The sequence below is a fragment of the Carassius auratus genome, chromosome 28, assembly GCF_003368295.1.
Source record: "Carassius auratus strain Wakin chromosome 28, ASM336829v1, whole genome shotgun sequence".
Taxonomy (NCBI): domain Eukaryota; kingdom Metazoa; phylum Chordata; class Actinopteri; order Cypriniformes; family Cyprinidae; genus Carassius; species Carassius auratus.
Genome location: NC_039270.1, coordinates 15,296,636 through 15,316,776, shown reverse-complemented (window position 1 = coordinate 15,316,776; position 20,141 = coordinate 15,296,636). Strand labels below are relative to the sequence as shown.

Genomic DNA, 20,141 nt, shown 5'->3' with positions numbered 1-20,141 from the left:
CCCAAGTAGGACATATGGCCATATACATTGCTCCAGTCCATATGTCTTACTTGGATACATTGTGTATTTTACCATTCAAGGCCTATAATTCAGGAAAAATAACTTGGTTTAATACTCCCAAGCTCTGTGAGCACCGTCTTCAGACTTCAGACTTGCGTTTCAGTGGCTTAAATTAACGTATTTTAAACTACAGTGCTTAAAAATGCATGCAAACAATACGTTTTCATGACCACATAGCACAGCAATGTCACATTAGGGTGTGACCGTGATGGAGACGCTACTCCAGAGGTTAAATCTAAAGGTTAATTGTGTCGACCGGTAAATCACCCACCCCTACTTCTGTGACATTTTCATTAATAAGGGTCAGAATCATCTACAGTATACTGCTCCACCTTTTTAGTTTAGAATCAACAGTTCAGTACTTCCATTAAAACTCCATTGTAGTCCAAAATTGTGCTTTATGAACCATTAATAATTGTCAGCATTATTAAAGGGCATTATCATTGAACCGATGACCATGCAATTGGCTTTTTATGCTCTGTTCATTAAAGTGCAGCGAAGCTCCCCTATTTAGGTTGGCATGCTCCAGAGAAAGAGGGCTCAGGACATGTTCATACTATTCCCCAAGCTTTTCCAAAGCAATATTTATTTGTTTTTGCTATCCCAAGAAGAACATTGCTTGCCTGTAAAAAAAAACAAAAAAAAACAGTGTTCTTAAGTATCAAATCAAGTCCATGCAGAGTATTCCTAAGAAGAAGAAGAGTTCACACATGTGGAGAATATTTTTAGTTTGAGAGGGAGGGAGGTAACTACAGTTTAGTCTGGATATAAGTGTTTTCAAAGCCAGTCTAAGTTCAGCATGATTTATAGACAATAGCTCACATAGTAAATGCCATTCGCAACACTCAAACAATGCAGTATGTGCTACACAGAAACTACACAATGCAGATTGCACACATAGTCCTGTTGTTCATACTTTTGCATGTTTTCCAGAGAGTAGAATGAAAGAATAGCTGTTATCATCTTGTTTGTTGTTCTAGGCCCTTCCTGGACATGTTGTATAACGCACTGGACTGTGACACAGAGGATTACCAGGCTCTGTTTGTGCTTTGTCTCCTGTATGCCGTGTCTCACAGTAAAGGTATTTGATCCAGTCTCAAACAAAGCATTTTAAATAAAGGGATAATTGTGGTAAAAGTTGTGAAAAGGTTTCTATATAAAATATATAAATAAATAAATATTACAAAAGAAACTTAATGTAGACACTAATAATATGACACTGAAAACAATCTGAAGTGTTTCTTGAGCACCAAATCAGCATATTAGAATAATTTATCATGTGACTGACTGAAGTAATAATGCTAAAGATTCAGCATTTCATGAATCTTTCATGAATTTCATCAAATTAATTTAAAAAGAGAGCAGGGGTTGTACATTTTAGAATAATTCACAATATAATTTTTCCTATATTTTAAAAAGCAGCCATTCAAAATGCTTACATATAACATGTTTGCTTACTTGATTACGCAATACAGTGTTTAATACTGTAATACAATAGTTATATGATTACATGGTTTAAAACATCTTTAGACAGCTTTATAGTGTCAACATCATGCTCCAGCATTCTGTTTCTTTATCTCTTGTTGGTTTATGTGTGTGTGTTCATGTGAAGGTATAAACCCGGAGCTCTTAGAGAGGATCCAGCTACCAGTGCCAAATCAAGAGAGGAGCTCTTACAGTCAGGTGCTGGTGGAAAGAGTGATCCGAATCATTAGCCAGGCTGCTCAGCCAGGTACACACACACACACACAGCACGTTCTCACCCTACTGTACTTTACAGACAGATTCCAAATATAATCCTTCTCCTGCTTAGACACGCTCATTAAATATTACACGCGGCAGATTCCATTAATGTGCCTGAACTTGACCGTGTAGACCAAAGCACTCACTGTTCATTCAGGGTACAGTGATATGCGCACATACAATTTCTTTATTGAGGTACTTCATAAATATATCTCATTCATCAGTACAAATTATTCTAGACAGTTTCTTTCATAATCAAATAATAACTTTCTTGGACTCTGAACCAGTGTAATTTTAGTATTATTTAGTACTTTTTTTTAAATTAGGTTTTGTTTCGTTTTTTTTTTTACTTTTTATTTTAACTTTATATTTGCTTTTGTGCTTTTGGGAACACTTTAGAATAGGAAGTTTTCCCCGAAAGAAAAAAAACTCCTAACCTGCGGTGTATTAATAGGAGTACCGAGATAAAAATCCTCCCTGTGTTCAATATCCTGTTTCAGTTGGAAATATGTCACTATAGTGAAATACAGTCGGCAGCAACTTCGGGTTCACATGGACTTTAAGTTTTGGTATAGTGTAGGATGAAGGCATCTAAAATATGATCAATAAAGAATAAGGCATTAATACGTGCTTTATAAATACCGTACTAACAAACAGACAATATATTTTAGTAATATTCATGCTAATAAGCAGCTATTTAATAGTGACTATTGGAGTTAACGTGCTTTTTTGTTTCAATTTTATTTTAGTTTTTTGCCAGTTTGTTTAAAAAAATTTTTTTTTTATAGTTTATATTTAATTTAATTTCCGCTTTTGATTCAAATTATTTTTAATTGTTTTAATTTTAAATCTTAATTAATCATTTCAAGAAAAGGAAAAAAACTGCACATAAAAGAATAATATTAATTAACACATAACAGAATTTTCTACAAATCTTTCAGTTTGCAGAGATCTCCAGTTTATGGCTGTGGGATGTTTTGTAAAGCTTTAGCAACAGTTATTGTGAGTAACCGTAACCCAGGGGGCTAAAGTGCAGTGAAGTGTCACTTGTTATTGATGCATGTTTCTTTAGCTCTGTACCATTTACCACAGCCTTGAGTAACACAAATTGCAACCGATTTCCTCTGACCGTTGATCTCTTTCACCTTTGTTTAGAGGAATTGTAGCTGATTTCTCCTTTCGGGGCTCCTGTAATTGTGACATTTGAATGCTGACTTGCTCCACATGCTCTCTATACTTAGGATTAAAACGTAAAGTCCACAGTATACACGATGAGCTGTTATCCTCATGTTTTATGATTCATTCTTCATCGTGACACTGGCATGACAAGAAGCCAAACTTCTCTTTCCCCAAGATCCACAGATTTCCTCTTCATTTGTGACAGTTTTGTCTGCTAACATGGTGGTTTCCGTGATTCCACGCCACATCTGAGTTATTCTAATGTCACACACTTCCCTTTTTAAGTCATGTTTGCATTTTTCTTGTCTTGAGAGTCACTTGTTAGGTCCAGTTTGATTCAGTTTTAAAATTAGCACAATTGCACCTTTTGTGTGTGATGTCCATCATCACAACTTGGCGCGCATGTTTGTGTGTTTCAGATGGAAAGGTGCGTCTTGCCACCTTGGAGTTGAGCTGTCTGCTTCTGAAACAGTCAGTGCTGTCCGGCTCTCAGTGCATTATAAAGGACATTCATTTAGCCTGTTTGGAGGTAAGAGTCTTAACGCAGAACCAAAAGCACTTCACTTTACTGTTACACGTTCTGCATTTCATGTATGCCAGCTACTGTCATATCTTTGCCAGAATTATTTTTTTTAAGGCTCATGGGGCATAAGATTTAAGTGTACCAAATGGGACTGGTGAAATCCATGAATATTTTTAAATATATATACAATATTTTGAGGGAAAATAATGACACGAACAGGAATAAGGTGATACAATTAATGAGAGACATTTATTGACATCAAGGAATAGTAATAGTTTATTTGTATAAATAAACTTCCATAAATATGAATATTAAATTATGATAGACAGTGTTAGCAAACTTATAAGACAAGTTATAGAGCCATCAAATTGAAGTCATTCTGAATGGCGTTGGTCTTATTGCAAAATCCATGATGGCATTATGTTGTGGTCACTGTTTCAGCAATGAATACACATATTGCTTATTTGTTATCTTTCACAATAATTGAAAAAAAAGAATTATGACACCAAGTAAAAAAAAAGATGAAGTGATTTATGCTAATGAGCTTATCAGCCATTGCATATGAGATTTATTTAAAACTGGTTGCTACATATTTCTAATTAATGCAATATGCACACTTAGGTTTTTCCCAGTCATTTGTCTCACATTGGCTAACGGTAGCTTTCGTTCTTATTTTGACACTAGACAGCTTTACAGGAAGTAGGACATTTTACTTGTTTATATTGCGCAACCCGATCATACCATTGCTGTGATGATATTTTCTTTTTTTAGGGTGCCCGAGAAGAGAGTCTTCATCTTCTGAGGCGGTTTTATAAGGCAAGATGCTCTTTTATTTTATTTGATTTCGGATCACATGAAAGTCTCCAGTTGGTTGAGGTACTTACTGGAACCCAGAGAGTTCAAGGCAGCCGACGTTCATACTAATAATTCTCATAATTACCACCTAGTCACTGGTGTTTGATTTCCTTTAAAGTCTTGAGGAAGAATTAAGCCCAGCTCATCCTGAAGACTTTGTTGTTGTGATATTTGGGAAAATCCCAGCAGCTTCCTGCTGAAACTTGTACGCGCTCTTGGCGGCTTATTCACATTGAGACATTTCTGTGAAAGCAAATAACAATTAAACAGAATAGAGTAGACTGATTCCAGCAAGATAACAAAGTACACTAGTGCCTTCAACTTTTGCTCTGGCCACTCTGTCATTTGCCGTGACGTTGAAGGACATGTTTTCCAGATTTTACTGCATCCTGCAGCACTTTTTTGTTTGTTTGTTTGTTCGTATTCCCTGAAGTCATGTTCGCTCATGAAATTGGAGTGCTCCGGTGTTTAATGTACGTGAGAACAGCAGCCGGTTTTGCTTTCACAATTCAAAGAAAGATCTCTTCTGGAACGCATTGTGCAGACTGCACATTATCCCAACCCTTTGTCTCTGTGTGTGTAGACTGTATGTAAATGTTCACTGTACTGAATGTTCTGTTCTGGGATTATGGAGGGCCCTGGGAGGACCCGTGTTTTGGTATCTCATCTGCATTTCCTGTGTGCATAATTGATCAGCGTGTCCCAGCTCTTCCAAGAAACTGGGCGGACGCGTACAGCAGCAAATCACGGGTTGAGACACACCTACTGTTCCTTTATCGTTTCTGTCGTCTGCACTATAACATAATAGTGAAGTCAAAACTACGAAATAACAGAAGTGAAAGCATGGGAATTATGCAGTGACCAAAAATGACTTGGACTGTAAAGGTGAAAGAGTCAGACTGTTCCGAATAATTGAACTCGTGCTTTAGCTCATTTTCTCTTTAATTCTGTATATTAGCACCTTTTCTCATAATGTCCCTCCCTTCATCCTTCCCGTGGGGATTTTCATGGAATGTAAACGCTGATTCATATTAACAGCTGCTTTTTTGTAACTTAATAATAATTCATTTTTAAGAGTGAAATAGCTGTGTTTTTTTAGCTTTCCTGGGGTATGCTGGGATTTGGTTTTGACTCAACTTGCACCACCCTTCCAATTTGTAGTTTTTCAAATGTTCAATAAATAAGTATTTCGAGCTTACCAAGGCTGCATTTATTTAAACAAAAATACAGTAAAGACAGTAATATTGTGAAATATTTTAATGTGCTTTTAAAAATACATATATATTTTTTTATTACAGTATAATTTTAAAAATATATATTTTGAAGAATAGTCAGTTCTAAATTTAAATAAACCGCATTTATTTGAAATGTTGTACCTTTGTAACATTGTAAATGTCTTTGTGGTCACTTTTGATCAATTTAATATGTCCTTACTGCATAAAAGTAAAACCGTTATCTAATGGAAATCTTACTGACCCCAGTGTTTTGAAGAGTATGGTGTCATGTGTTTTGTTTTCGGTTATGGTAATTTTTTCCATGTAATGTTCCTCTTCCTGCAGGGGGAGGAGATTTTCCTGGACATGTTTGAGGATGAGTACAGGAGCATGATGGTAAGCTGCCTTACTAAACATACAAAAGTTGTCTTTTTTGCAACCTCACAGTTATTGTCTGTTATAACCTGATGATACGGGCAACACATCCTGCTTCTGGGTGAGAGGAAATCTCTCTTATCTATCACACATTTACTGGATGAGGAGTGGCTAATGCACCCTATGTTGATCTACTTCCACTTACAAAAAAAATTGTTTCCTGGGAGTATTGTTTTTCTTAAAGGATTATCTGAGCTTGAATGCAAATATTGCCATTTACTCGTCATCAAACACAAAGGCATAAAAAAAAAGTTAAACAAAAATGTAGTTGCACACTCATTTTCCTGCAATTATAAATAATGTGGGCTTGAGCTTTCAACACAAGAGCCAACATGACTCTTCTATATTAGTTTCTAGAAGAAAACAGACCATATGGACCATAAAATAGTATGGAATTGAAGTCATATTGTCTAGTTTTATATATTTTTTGATGTGTAGCTTGTCTTGTAGCTTATATTGAAAAGAGCAGCCAGGATATTCTTTAAAAATGAACCTTTAGTGATGTTGGTTTTTTAACAGAGAAAAAAAAAAAGTCATTTGTTTTTGGAAAACTTAACTGTCATGTTCACACTGAACCACCGACAAATGCCAAGAGGCTGTTTGTCCAGCAAAATGAATGTTTGTGTTTGTTGGACCAGGATCAAGAAGCTCAGAGCGATTAATGTTCTTGCATTTTGTCTTTGTTTATGTGTACTGTGCGATAGAATAAGCCCCTAAACGTGGAGTATCTTATGATGGATGCATCCATTTTACTTCCTCCCACTGGCACCCCACTTACCGGCATTGATTTTGTGAAGCGATTGCCCTGTGGAGATGTGGAGAGGACACGCAGGGTAGGTGATGAACATATGCACTAATGCTGAAAGATCTCAGATTGTATTGTATGGGTAGATCATGTGGCCTTTTGTCTAACATTTTGGCTTTTCTTGTCAAACATCCTCCAAACCTTTTCTCATGATCTGTGAAAATGTGTTTCTTGGCCGGTGTGTACACTGTTTGTCTTCTGGGAACCCATTCAAAGATTTTGGAAATTGTTTTCATGTGCTTCAGATACATAACAATGCCAGGCTTTCTGCTGTATTGCTTATCGACTTAATTTGGTCTAAATGACAAGCAGCTGATTTTGAATATACACATGCTTATTTGGGGATGCAGCTGTGCACATGAACAAATGCATTTATTACACACATTTAGGCTGTATTTACAGAGCAAATTCTGAGTAAAACATTAATTAGTGCTATTATATCTGTCAATCATTCAGTGAAGACTTGTAGCAGGACTTTAAGTAATATTATTTTATATTTGATATGTACATAGAAAACTTTAAACACTGTTTACTTAAGTGAGCAGTTTTTTCTAGTTTTGAAAGTGGTGCCAAGAGTTGTGAGATTTCACAGTTGTCAGTACTGAAACGTTGATATCATGACTCTGGGGTGATTGAAAATGTAAAAAAAAAAAAAAAAAAAGTTCTATTTATTTTAGAACTTTTAGCACTCATGTAGGACATAAATTCCAGGAAGATTCATTGATGTTGCGTGTGTGTGTGTGTGTCTGCAGGCTATCCGTGTGTTCTTCATGCTGCGCTCGCTGTCCCTACAGCTGCAGGGAGAACCAGAAACTCAACTTCCTCTCACCCGACCAGAAGATCTCATCAAAACTGATGATGTGCTTGACCTCAGTAAGGCCTTTACAGTCACATAAACCCGATGCTGAAGAAGTTGCTTTTGCAATCTAAACATTTTCAGTTTTCAAATATCAGCTGTAATGATTTTTTTCTGCTCATTCAGGTTTTTGTTTGCTTTGCCAACATTTTTTTTTTTATCACCATCAACAAGTAGTTTCAAACCTGCATACATTTCTTCTAATGAACACAAAAGAAGATATTTTGAAGAATGTTGTGGACCAAACAGTTTCTGGTCATCATTGACTTCCATAGTATTTTTTCTTTCTGTTCTATGGAACCAACAACTGTTGGTTACCGACATTTTGCAAAATATTTTGTTCAACATAAGAATAAAGGTCATAAGGGTTTGGAACAACTTGAGGGTGTGGAAATGACAACAGATTTTTCATTTTTGGCTGAACTCACAACAACAAAAAAATATTTTTAAGAACAGATAAATGTTATTAGTATATTCAGAAAGTAGTATATTTAGTATGTTTTATGTGTGCCATAATACCTGGGTTTTACAATTTTAATTTATTACCTGGGTAATTACTGAAATGTTCAGTTAATCACAGAAAACCAATGTTTAGGCCTACAAGGATTAAAAGGGTCCTATTATATCCTTTTACAAAGTCTTCATTTAGTTTTTAGGGTGTACTAGAATTCATTTTCATCCTTGATTGTTCCTAAAAGCACCTCACTTCCCAGTCTGTCTCAAATGCGCTGGTTAGTTCCTGTTTCACTGAAACCCCTCCTTCCAAAATATGGAAAGTGCTCTGATTGGTTAGCTGGCTCAGTGCTTTGTGATTAAAGAATTGCTGAGAGCCTGTTCTGGAAAACTCAAGCCCCTTACCATAACTGAATTTACATCTGCTCAGCTGTAAATAGTAACAATAGCATTGTTTTTATTAGATTTTTTAGTCTGTGGTCTCTAGCCAACCTCAACCAGTCCTCGTCTGTTTTTTTGCATGTTCCGTGGGCAGAAGTTATTTAAATTACTTCATTTGTGACTTCACAATATCTGGAAGAAGCACACTATAGTCCAAACTTGTTGTAGTTGTAAGAGAATACCTCCCTTTGTAGCTGACTTTGACCTTGCAGATCTTTTTTTTATATTTAAACGGCAACATTACACTTTAACTGAAGTGGAAAAAGTGCAAAAGCATAAAAGGACCCCTTTATAATAGATGTACGTGTCCAATGAATGTAGGACTCAGTGACCTCCCATCCCCCAATGTGACCCGATGACGTTGTTGTTGAGTCTTGGTTTTCTTAGCATTTATGCTTTCCCAGATCTGCTTTGCAAAAATAGATTTTGGTTGCTTTTATGATTTTAGAGCTGAAATCTTACAAATCCTACCTCGCTTATAACATCCTGCCTTATCATCGGGGACTACTACTCAGTTTCATGTGAATCTTTGCGATAACTTGATATCAAACACCTACAGCTGATTCACATACACTGAGTTGTGTGCTAGCTCTTGTTTCTGTGGTATCAGATAAAGTGCAGTTAGATAAAGATGAAACTGCAGCCCTTCGGTTGAGTTTTAATAGAAAAAGTAAAAAAAAAAAAGAATGTAGAATCGATTTATTTCTCATGAACTGCAACCATCTCCTTGGTTTTGAGTTCCGTGTTAAGACCTTCCTCGTTGTATCTCGCACTCAGTCGTGAAGTGTTTACCACACATGATGAAATCGCTCTCTAGTCGCCTATGCAGCTCTTTTATGCAATCTGTGGGTTTGCACTGTTAACCGATTCTCACTTCACCCCTGACGTGTTGCATAGAGGCCCTTGGTCTCAGCCCCTTCAGCTCAGTTCTTGTGTCCAGGTGTCCTGGTTAACTCAGGTCGTCTCACTTTGACAGGTAAGAGGGGGTGTGTGCAAAGACAACTGACTCAGACCTTCCACTGTCGCTGAGGCCTTTGCTAGAGATGGTGCAGCTGTTGTGGGCAGCAGCCTTGAGCTCTTCCAGTATATCTAACGTCTAACAGTAAGGCTGCTTAAGAAGCACCTACAGCCTGGGTCAGAGAGTGGGCAGAACGAGCCCTGGAAGTGTGAGCAGGTGGGAGGAAGCTCAGATTTTGCTGCCAAAATCAACCCACTGCAGCTTCCTGTCTCACAGCCAGTTGTGCATGAAAGGGTTAATGCACAAGGCATGACATCGGCTGACTGTTTGCTCTCTGGGTTTGAACCGGTTTCATTTGTGAAGAGACATATTTAAGGTCAAGTCGATAAAGATTTAAGTCTGACATTAAACGTAGTTTTACAGGGTTGCATTACAAGGACAGTAGGGTTCAAATGTTTAAAGGGGTCATGCTACATGCACTTTTACAAGTTGTTTGAACTGAAATGTGTTGGTAGTGTGTGCACACAACCACCCTATTATGATTAATAAAAAAGTATCAACTAAAATATTTACCCCTTTCTAAAATCGAGCCGATCTCAGATGCCTGACTTTGTGAGGTCACACAGACAGGCCCCTCCCACAACAGTTTGATTGACAGGAGCGTTTCAGCACAGACTGGGCTGGGTCTTACCTGCTCTGAGTGAACTGTCATCAGTCAACCATTGTTTCAACGCCAGAGCAGATGTAGATAAGAATGACTCCTAAGTGATCGAGGTTTTCTGTTGTTGGATGTAGTTATGAACATAGCAGTCATCATTTAATCCCAACATCTGAGCCACTGAAGACGCAGTTGATTACATGTGTTTCTGAAAGGAATGTGCCCCCGATCTACATAAATGCGTCTATTTTTGCACAAATCATTCGTGGTCCAGTTTCACCTACATAAGTATACGTTTTTTTTTTTTTTTTTAATCTTTGCAAATCGCCTTTCCTAATAATGTGCTAATTAGCAAGTTTCACGATGAATACGACTAAAGTAAACAATCTCTCTGAGAGCAGCTAGGAAGACAGGGGCGGAGTCAGCAGAGCTCATTAACATTTAAAGGAAAAGGCTACAAAACGACTAGTTTTTTACACTACCATTGAGGAATTTTAACCAAACTATGTACTTTTTTTATGTACTCATGGAAATGTGCATCTGATGACCCCTTTAAAAAATCTAATTTATATGTAAAATGAAAAAGTTTTTTGTTTTGATTTTTATTCCCAAAAATTCTGAACAAATCCAGTGAATCATTCAGATGAATTTTTGGACCATTTCTTTGCATTGAAATTTTCCAAATCCTAATAATGTTATGACATAAGATTCATTCTTGCTGGATTACATGATCATCAAATTTTATACAAATTTGTCGAGTTCATGGAGCTCAGATCCTATTGTAAATAAAGCAAAATAGGTAAAAAACAAATATTAAAATCTTAACTTTTCACACTAATTATTGTTCTGGTAATATAATTTATAATGAAAAATAGTATTAATAAAATACAATTTTCTCTAGTAATTTTAGACTTTTGGACCCCACTATATCTGTATCTATATCTCTCTATATGCAAAGCATCTTAACATAAAATCATCTTGCACCATCACATTTTGTGACAACATTGGCCTTTTATGTTTTTTTTTGTTTTTTTTTTGTGCATCCTGGAATGGGTCATCAGTAAATGGATGGAACAAGCTTCTCACTTTCAAATGACGAGAGAGACAGATAGACAGACAGATCGACCTGAGAACCTGACGTGCCACTGATCTGTGTTATTTTTAGATGTGCAGGAAATGATGCATGCACACAACACAGTAGACGCATCACAGTGCATTGTGTGAACTTTGTGTGAACATGAATTCTTGCTGAATATTTTCCACTCGTTGCTGTTGTTGGTTTTTTTTTTTCAGAAGATATTAACTGAAACATTGAGCTGAGTTGCAACTACATGTTCAAATGTATTTTGTGCACTTGTTTCCCTTTTTGCATGCATACACAAATGATGCACATGGCATGTGAACAGTTTCTGAGGAAGTTCTCAGAAAAAGTTTCTCACCTTAAACACTTAGTCACATGGTACTTTTGCATGTAACACCCCACCCCCACTTTGGTTGAGAGCTGAAATCTCTTCTGTTAATTGGGGTTTGTTAAAATAGACATGCACTTTACATTTTCTCATGAATTTACACAGGATGTAACTGTATATCGATTTAGCTGCTGGTGTCTTATTCAGTTACTCATCCAGGGTTAAAGTTAGCGATTTGTCCTAAGTTATTGTTTAGCTGACTCTTGCTTGAGGATTCCTCATTGGAATATAAGGGAATTTTTGTTTTTTTGTTTAATGTTTTTCTGGCGACAGCTTCTTAAAGGGATAGTTCACACAAAAATGAATATTATGTCATCGTTTACTCATCTGTAAGTTTCTCGAAACCTGTATGAGGTTTGTTATTCTATTTTTAAAAGATATATTTTTAACCAAACAGTTCACTTGTAGCCATTGACCTCCATAATAGTTTTTACCATGCAGTTGAAGTCAGTCTATTTTAACGACCATCAGCTGTTTGGTTACCAAACATTCTTCTAAACAATCTCCTCGTGCGTTAAACAGAGGGAAAAAAAAGAAATTTGTACTGGTTTGGTGAGTTTTATTATTTTTATTATTGTTATTATTTTCAATTAGTCAGTTCAAAAAACTAATTGATTATTCAGAGCAGTATACATATCAGCACTGGTCTTTCACACCTTAGATTTGGAAAAGACTCCAGAAAAGGGCATGTAAATCTGTGGAAAAGTGAAGTGTAGAGTGTGGGAAGAGCGGAGAAATCAACCAATAATACACAGGCTTACAACACTCATTATACAGATAAATGTATTTAAAATAGGAAGAATAAAGGCACAGTTCATTTTTGTTTACTTTTATTTTGGTCTCTAAAATTGTTTGCTGTTTATCATGATAATCTGTCTTGTCATGGCATTCATGATCGGACGTACCGCTGTATCAGTGCCGTTATTTGCGTGTATTTTATCTGAAGAAGACATGATAAGAATTGAAAGACGTTTGCTCCGGTCCATATGTGTACTATGATCCCCACAGAAAGTGTTGTTGCAGAAACTGCTCTCTCGTGCATGTTTCACGTGTTGTCACATATTAAATATCGTTACGGTTATGTTTACAGAGGTTTGATGTTTAATGAGATTTGAATTCTCTGCTGTAAGTTAACCTCATGCATAATACAGCGCAGGGATTGGGTCAGAAGAGTTCATTCTCAGGAATAATACTGAGAAAAGCTCGAAAAACTGAAGATTTAGCAGTTTCTCCAGCCAGAGCTGCCAATCACCACTCCAAATCAATACATATACATCATTTTTTTGTTACGTTGGTTCAACTTTGCTTTTTAGACCAGAAGAAATGAAAAATGAAATGCATAATCACTTTAAAAATAGACATAATGAGTGCTATTGTTGTTTTTGCTGATGTGCACGCTGTATATGTTAACATCGCCGGTTTCATGACCCTTTAACTATTACTTTGTGATGCTGATTGCAAAACAGGTTCTTCAGAGAAGATTCCTTCTCCTAAATTGATGGTTCACAAGTATGAATGATTCATTACATTCATTGGAATGAAGTCACCCAGCTTCTACATAAACCCACTGCCATTTATAGACACCAAAGTGGAGACTCTTTGTTCTGTTTCCTTTTTTTTTAAAATACAACTTCTTCATGAATCAACCAGCACAACCACATGTAACCACCCAGAAGTGTCTCCCGATTGCCCTTAGGATACGAGATTCCACAGAGCTGAGGTGTGTTATGGTATTTGTGGCTTTAAAAATGACGAGCTACTGTGCCTCAGCTGTCTGCTTAACTAGTCAGACGGTGTGTATTCTTTGGTGTAAGAGCAGGTCATTTTCCCCAGAGGCAACACAATTCTCTGTCATCACCGTCGCCTGCGAGTTAAACGGAAGATCAGCGCTTGCTCTTTCAGTTCTGAAGTAATTCCTCAACCCATCAGTTTGACTTCTTAGGAAGTTCAGAGAGAAACTGGTACAAAGTCATAGTACCTCAGTTGTGACGATGCTGTTTCTGTTATTAGTGTAGTTTGTGTACCTGAAACCAACTTCAAACGTTCATGACCTACCTCTGTTGTTTACCCCTCCCCTTCTTCCCCCACCCCCCTCTCCGCCCACCTGCGAGTAGCTGCGATGTACTGTGCGGGTCATGACTCACTGGAGTGTTTTGAAAACTCCCGCACGTCTGAGTACAATCTGATTTCATGCCAGTTTAACACTCACTCAGTTACTGAGTCTTTAATGTGATTGAATTCACCCTGCACTGACATTTTCTCAACACTTTATAATAGGAAGTGCATGAGTATATTTAGTTGTGCAAGGCCTACGCTTTCTTTGGAAATGGATTAGGTGGTTGAATTGAAATTTGAAGTCTAAATTTCCTGACGCGTCTGATCAGAGGCTACTAATGCAATGAAGTAATGTCGAAATCCCTAATGCAATGGTCAGATCTGGACTTGCACATTTGTACAAACTTTTCACTTTGGTTTTAGTTGTTACACAGTGTTCCCACCGACAGTCAAAAACTAAGACCTTTATGGCTTGTTTTTTTCCTGATTTATATGTTTGTTGAAGGACCCTTGGAATTAACTATCAATTATTCAATGTTATTCTTCCCTTGTAGATAACAGTGATCTTATTGCTTGCATGGTGGTGAGTAAAGACGGGGTTCAAGCTCAGCGCTTCCTGGCCGTGGATGTTTACCAGATGAGTCTTGTGGAGCCAGATTCTAAGCGTCTCGGCTGGGGTGTTGTAAAGTTTGCTGGCCTTCTACAGGTCTGCTTCATTCCCACTCCTACACTGCAAACATAACACTCAAAAAAAAAAAAGTGCACTTTGGCCACATTCTTGACTCTGATCTTCAGCTCAGAAGTGAAGTCCTCTGTCAGATTTTAAAGTTAATGAATGTAACAAAAGAGAGTATTTAAAGAAAAACCTTCTTTATATCAGGCCTGTACAGTGCATACAAAAAAAAAAAAAAAAAGTGTAATTTTTTTTATTATATGCTATTAAAGAGGGGGTGAAATGCTCGTTTTCACTCAATCTCCTGTTAATCTTGAGTACCTATAGAGTAGTACTGCATCCTTCATAACTCCAAAAAGTCTTTATTTTTATTATATTTATAAGAGAAAGTTAGTCTGTACCGATTTTTCCCGGAAAAACACGAGCGCCTAGAGGCGTGACGTGTGGGCGGAGCTAAAGAATCACGAGCGCCAGTAGGCTTTTGCGTTGAGAGCCTTTGGAAGCTGTGACACAGATCCAGAGGCTGAAATTTAACAAGAGCAGCATCAGCAAAGGCGTCTCTATGTGGTTTGTACTGAAACTGTATATATTTGCTTAGCGACTTTGGAAAATGACTAAAGCCTTATTTGGACGGGATTAGTTTTACAGGGGGTTGTTAGAGAAATCTGTGTTTCACAGACATACTTGGTGATTTTAATCCCGTCCGAATCTGCCACGTCTGTGTTTTTCTCACACAACCTCTGTGATAATTCCAGAGCAAATTACCTACCGTTTTTCAGCAAACTCAGTGATCCTCTGAGAAAACTAATCCCGTCCAAATGTGAATTTCTGTGATTGCCGGTGATATTTTATTTCACAACGCGTTTCCCTGTGTGTTTTGGCCAACGTGAATTACCGTAGATGCTCTTACTGCGCGGATGTTTGATAGATTTGCTTAGCGGCAAATAAATAATAATAAAAAAATAATACAAATAATAAAATCAAGAGCAAGATCGCGTAAACTGTTAATACCGGCTATTGTAATATCAGCATCAGGTAAGATTACTCACGTTCATTTATGTACTCAGTTACATAATGTTTTAATTACATTTAATTTAAAAAAAAGAAGGAAAACAAGTTAAACTAAAGGAACCACACATTAATATGGTTTTGTTATACTAGCCATTTAGTATTTATTGTGTAATAATACTAAGGCAGTCATTCTGAATGAATGCAATGCACGCATAAAGAGCACGTGATCTCTGTGACGCCCAGATGCACAAATCAGACCCTCCCACCTCTGTAATAAACACGGAGATACTAGTCCCGTCCGAATTGGTACATGAAAATCACAGACGTCAGGTGATAAGAATTGAAACTCAAACGTAGTTTAGAAAACTAGTCCCGTCCGAATAGTGCTTAAGTTCCACTTTGTCGTCTTTTTTTTTTTTCATCGCATGTTGTTTACTTGATGTGCTTACGCACTGATAGCTAAGTTAACAACACAGAGATATTTTAAACAGTTTTACTCACCGCATGTGGTTCCAACACACGATTGTGACCCTTTTTCGTTGGGATTGCATTATCCTTAAGAAATAAACGATGTGCAAATCCGGCGTCAAACTGGTTTGTAAAACAAGCATCTTCGAAATGCAGGGAACAAACACTTGCACAACTCCGCTCTGTAAAAATAAACTCCATCCACTGGTCCCTTAATGCTGTTTCTCTTTTGGAAATCTGTGCAGGGTTGTCTTGCCCTGGCAACCAAAAATACACTTCTTTTGTGACATTTCGCGACGCTCTCGCTCTGATCAGTGAAGTCTGTTGTGTTCTCAGTGCTCTGCTATACGGGAGCGTGCGCTCTTCTGGAAGAAGTTTCCTCAGGACCCATATAAGGAAATTCCGCTCCATCTAACGTCACACAGAGCCATACTCGAAAAAAACTTTCCGAAACTTGTGACAAACCGGAAGAGGTTTTTTTGGAACAAAAATACTCCTTCAAACGTACAACTTAATTTTTGAAACTTTGTCCATGTTTAGCATGGGAATCAAACTCTTTAACGGTGTAAAAAACTCAGTATGCATGAAATAGCATTTCACCCCCCCTTTAATATTTTATTTGACCCCTGATGTAACAAAATGATACATATTTTAGTTTACCTGAGACAATATTTATACAGTGAAAGAAAACAGTTAACTTCTTTATAACAATATAATCAAATTAAATGTATATCGATAATATGAAAAAAATTAAGCAGTTGTTGCGCATTAATTCCCTAATGTCAGTTATTTATTAGGCGTATTTATATATATATATATACATATATATATATATATATATATATATATATATATATATATATACACACACACTACCTTTACCAGTTCTAATTCTAGAGCAGAACCAATTTTAAAGCGGTTTGCCCGAGCACTGCGATTATTTCACGTTTACTAGAATTTCAATCAAGTGGCCTTCCAAACTAATTTTTGTGTGTGTCCTGTGCATGACATATTATTTCTTCTGTGTGGCTGCGTATGAGGGAACATTGTTTACTAATGGGTTGCTTCAAAACCCTCTTTGAGCATCCTGCTAACTTAAGATTCATGAGCAAACCTAATAAGATCAAATAAAGAAGTGAAGTCTGCACACTGAGAACTACTGCTCCAGAGGAATTTAATTAAGCTCAAGCAACGTTTCGACCTTCAGGTCTTCATCAGGCACAGTCAAAGCTAATAAGAAACTTAAATTATCACATGGAAATGCATTTGCCAACATATTTGCACAAGATTAATCCTAGTTAATTTTACTAATCTTTCTCTTTAGCCAAACTTGGACTTTAGTGATTCCTTTCAGCTACTTGTCAGAGCAACAGTTAAATCGATAGGTGCAGCTATTAGATGACAGAAGTAATTATTATTATGGGGACTGATTTCTCAGAAGACATTTCCATAAAGACACTGGACGTGTTATAGGAAAGAATAAAAAAGAAAACAAAATTAATTCTTAAAAAAATAAACAAATTCTGAAAACCAATCCCCCCCAAAAAAATGAATAAACAAATGGTTTTCAAAAAATTGTTGCACTTTAAATCTGAGAAACCGGCAGAGTTTAATGGAAAGCTTATGTTCACAGGACATGCAGGTTTCAGGTGTAGAAGACGACAGCAGGGCCCTGAACATCATCATACACAAGCCCACGTCTAACCCTCACGCCAAGCCGGTGCCCATCCTGCAGGCTAATTTCATTTTTGCAGACCATATTCGCTGCATCATCGCCAAACAGCGACTAGCCAAGGGCCGCATCCAGGCCAGACGCATGAAAATGCAGCGGATATCAGGTCAGGTCTTGACGGATTACCAGTTTATAAATCGCCTGAACCCAATGTTTTTACAGCTTCTTGTATCCTCTGTTTATAAATGATACTTTCTCAGACCTCCCAGCTGTTGTGCAACATTGAGGGTTCAGTTGAGTTGAACTTTAGTTATACTTTAATCTACCAGAACATTTTGAATGGATCCAATGGGCCATAAATATAATTGTACTGATTCCCAGACACATGGAATTTCACTTAAGCTTGGATTGGTATCCTGCTACGACTTAGTGTTAATGTGTAGCTGGAAAAATGTATTCATATTTCTATCAGACTTTATTTTTGCTCATATTATCTTTGTTTTTTTTGTTTTTTTCCTTCTTCCATAAATATTCATCCTGCAGCTCTATTGGACCTCCCTGTTCAGCCTTGCACAGAGGTGCTGGGCTTCAGCCAACCGTCTGTTGCTTCATCTCTGCCTTTTCGCTTCTATGACCAGTCCAGACGTGTTCCAGGTAAATGTGTGAACGATTAAGGGATTAAAGGGATTCTACACCCCAAAATAAAAGTTTTGTCATTAATCAGTTATCCCCATGTCATTCCAGTCCCATAAAAGCTTTGTTCATCATCGGAACACAATTTTAGATTATTTGGATGAAAACCAGGAGGCTTGAGACTGTCCCATAAAGTACCAAGTAAATATCACTCTCAAGGTCCAAAAAAAGTATGATAGACATCGTCAATATAGTCCGTCTGCAAAGTAACAAAGTTTGGAACGACATGGTGACACTGAAGACTAGAGTAATGGCTGATAAAAATCAGCTTTGCATCACATGAATAAATTACATTTTTCAAATATATTAACCCCTAACTTTTTAAAAGTATTTTATTTTAGAATTGTGCACTTTTATTGAAAGTGACGTTTTTTTTTGAGCGAGCTGCTGCATACTTTCTTATGGATGATTTGGTGGTAGATGAGTTCTGTGTCTTCTTGTAAGATTTCTGTTTTGAAGGAAAGTGCTCACAACATTAGAGGTTCCTGTTTCTGTTGCAGCAGAAGATATGTTTAATAAATGTTGTGAAACATTTACCTCTTTTGCATATTTTTTTTTCTTTCTGAAAGGGACTTGCTCACTCACTTCTCTCTCTCTGTGGAGATTTGCACAGAAATTTGACTTATTTTTAACTATTGCACATCCTAATTTGGTTTCCCCCAGCATTTCTCTAGTGCTCTTCTAAGTTACAGTTCTGTTTTGCCTGGAACAGGTTTCTAGGTAATGCTTCCTCTGAACCAGCTGCGATTCTGAGCAGTCATGGTGTTCAGCCCTTATTTAGACTTTTGATTCCAGACAAGTGGGTCATTTAAAAAGTAATGTGGTTTAATGTGCATGTGAGTGTGATGACTTTATATGTATATATATATATACATGTGCGTGTGTGTGTGTCTACATATAGTACATACTGTGTGCATATATATGTATATATCGAGCCACCTAAACCACTGCTTAGACAAATACAGCAAAATCTATGAAGAAAAAATAATAAGGAAAAAAATCTCTCAATATTTACAAAATGTAGTCAAAACATTCAGATTTCGGTAGGATTGTGGTGGTTCTTAATTTCACAAAAGTGAGTTCTCTGTATAGGGAAATGGATGACTAATAGCAGTCTCTCAGTCCCTTTTGATGACGTGTTGATGGTTCAGGTAAAAGAGATTGTGGTTCCCAGAACTCTTGGTTTGATGCCAGGTGCTTTGAAAACCCTGATCTGTTTATTGCTTGCCATTGGATCACATTAAAGTTGTTTGGTAATTAAGATTATTTGTACCAAAATGTAGGAATGCTATCAATTAGTGTTTCAATAATCTACAAGTAAACATGTGTATTTGTGAGGGTATATGGGACCTCTTTATTTTTATTATTTTCTAATTACATGGAGACCGGTCAGTATTTATTGGAGAGGACTAATGGCCAGACTGGAATCTTCACTTTAAGCCGCAGTTCCAGCTTGTTGTTGTTAGCAATTAAGTTTGACCCAGAAAGTATATAACAGGACATTCAGTGATACCAGGTTTGTCAGTGTCTAAGTGATTTGCATGTGCCGTGTGTTTGCTTTCCAGGTTTTGCAGTTGCTCACGTTGCTCAGCACAACCCCCCCTCAGGCCCTTCCAGTGGCCCCAGCGGCCCCGCTGACTCTGTCACAGCCAGCAGCGCATCCACACACACCGTCACACAGAATCAAACAGGTAACAAACACACACACATATACAACTCTCTCCTCTACATATGCTTAACCAACCCTACATTTCTACCTACTGAAACACCAAAAGCCTTCATACGTGCTGGCAGAAAAACATCCTCTTTGCAGAGATGCAGATTGCGCAATCCTTTTAATTTTTTTTCTCACAGTAGATCAAACTATCCAGGGATATCTAGGGTCCAAGATTAATTAGTTTCCCACACTCGTCAATGACA

The 20,141-nt window shown here is 37.1% G+C and overlaps 1 protein-coding gene across 5 annotated transcripts in view; it reads left to right on the top strand.

The window, feature by feature from the left end:
- Positions 1–20,141, top strand: part of LOC113046969 (protein CLEC16A-like) — a 51,495-nt gene that overhangs the window by 22,460 nt on the left and 8,894 nt on the right. For all 5 annotated transcript variants that reach the window (XM_026208149.1, XM_026208146.1, XM_026208147.1 and 2 more), the window contains 11 exons: positions 1,041–1,141; positions 1,673–1,792; positions 3,402–3,511; positions 4,277–4,321; positions 5,920–5,970; positions 6,714–6,842; positions 7,567–7,687; positions 14,259–14,410; positions 17,490–17,694; positions 18,072–18,182; positions 19,787–19,912. In XM_026208149.1, the coding sequence (XP_026063934.1) occupies positions 1,041–1,141; positions 1,673–1,792; positions 3,402–3,511; positions 4,277–4,321; positions 5,920–5,970; positions 6,714–6,842; positions 7,567–7,687; positions 14,259–14,410; positions 17,490–17,694; positions 18,072–18,182; positions 19,787–19,912 (1,271 nt within the window). The remainder of the gene's footprint in view (positions 1–1,040; positions 1,142–1,672; positions 1,793–3,401; positions 3,512–4,276; positions 4,322–5,919; positions 5,971–6,713; positions 6,843–7,566; positions 7,688–14,258; positions 14,411–17,489; positions 17,695–18,071; positions 18,183–19,786; positions 19,913–20,141) is intronic.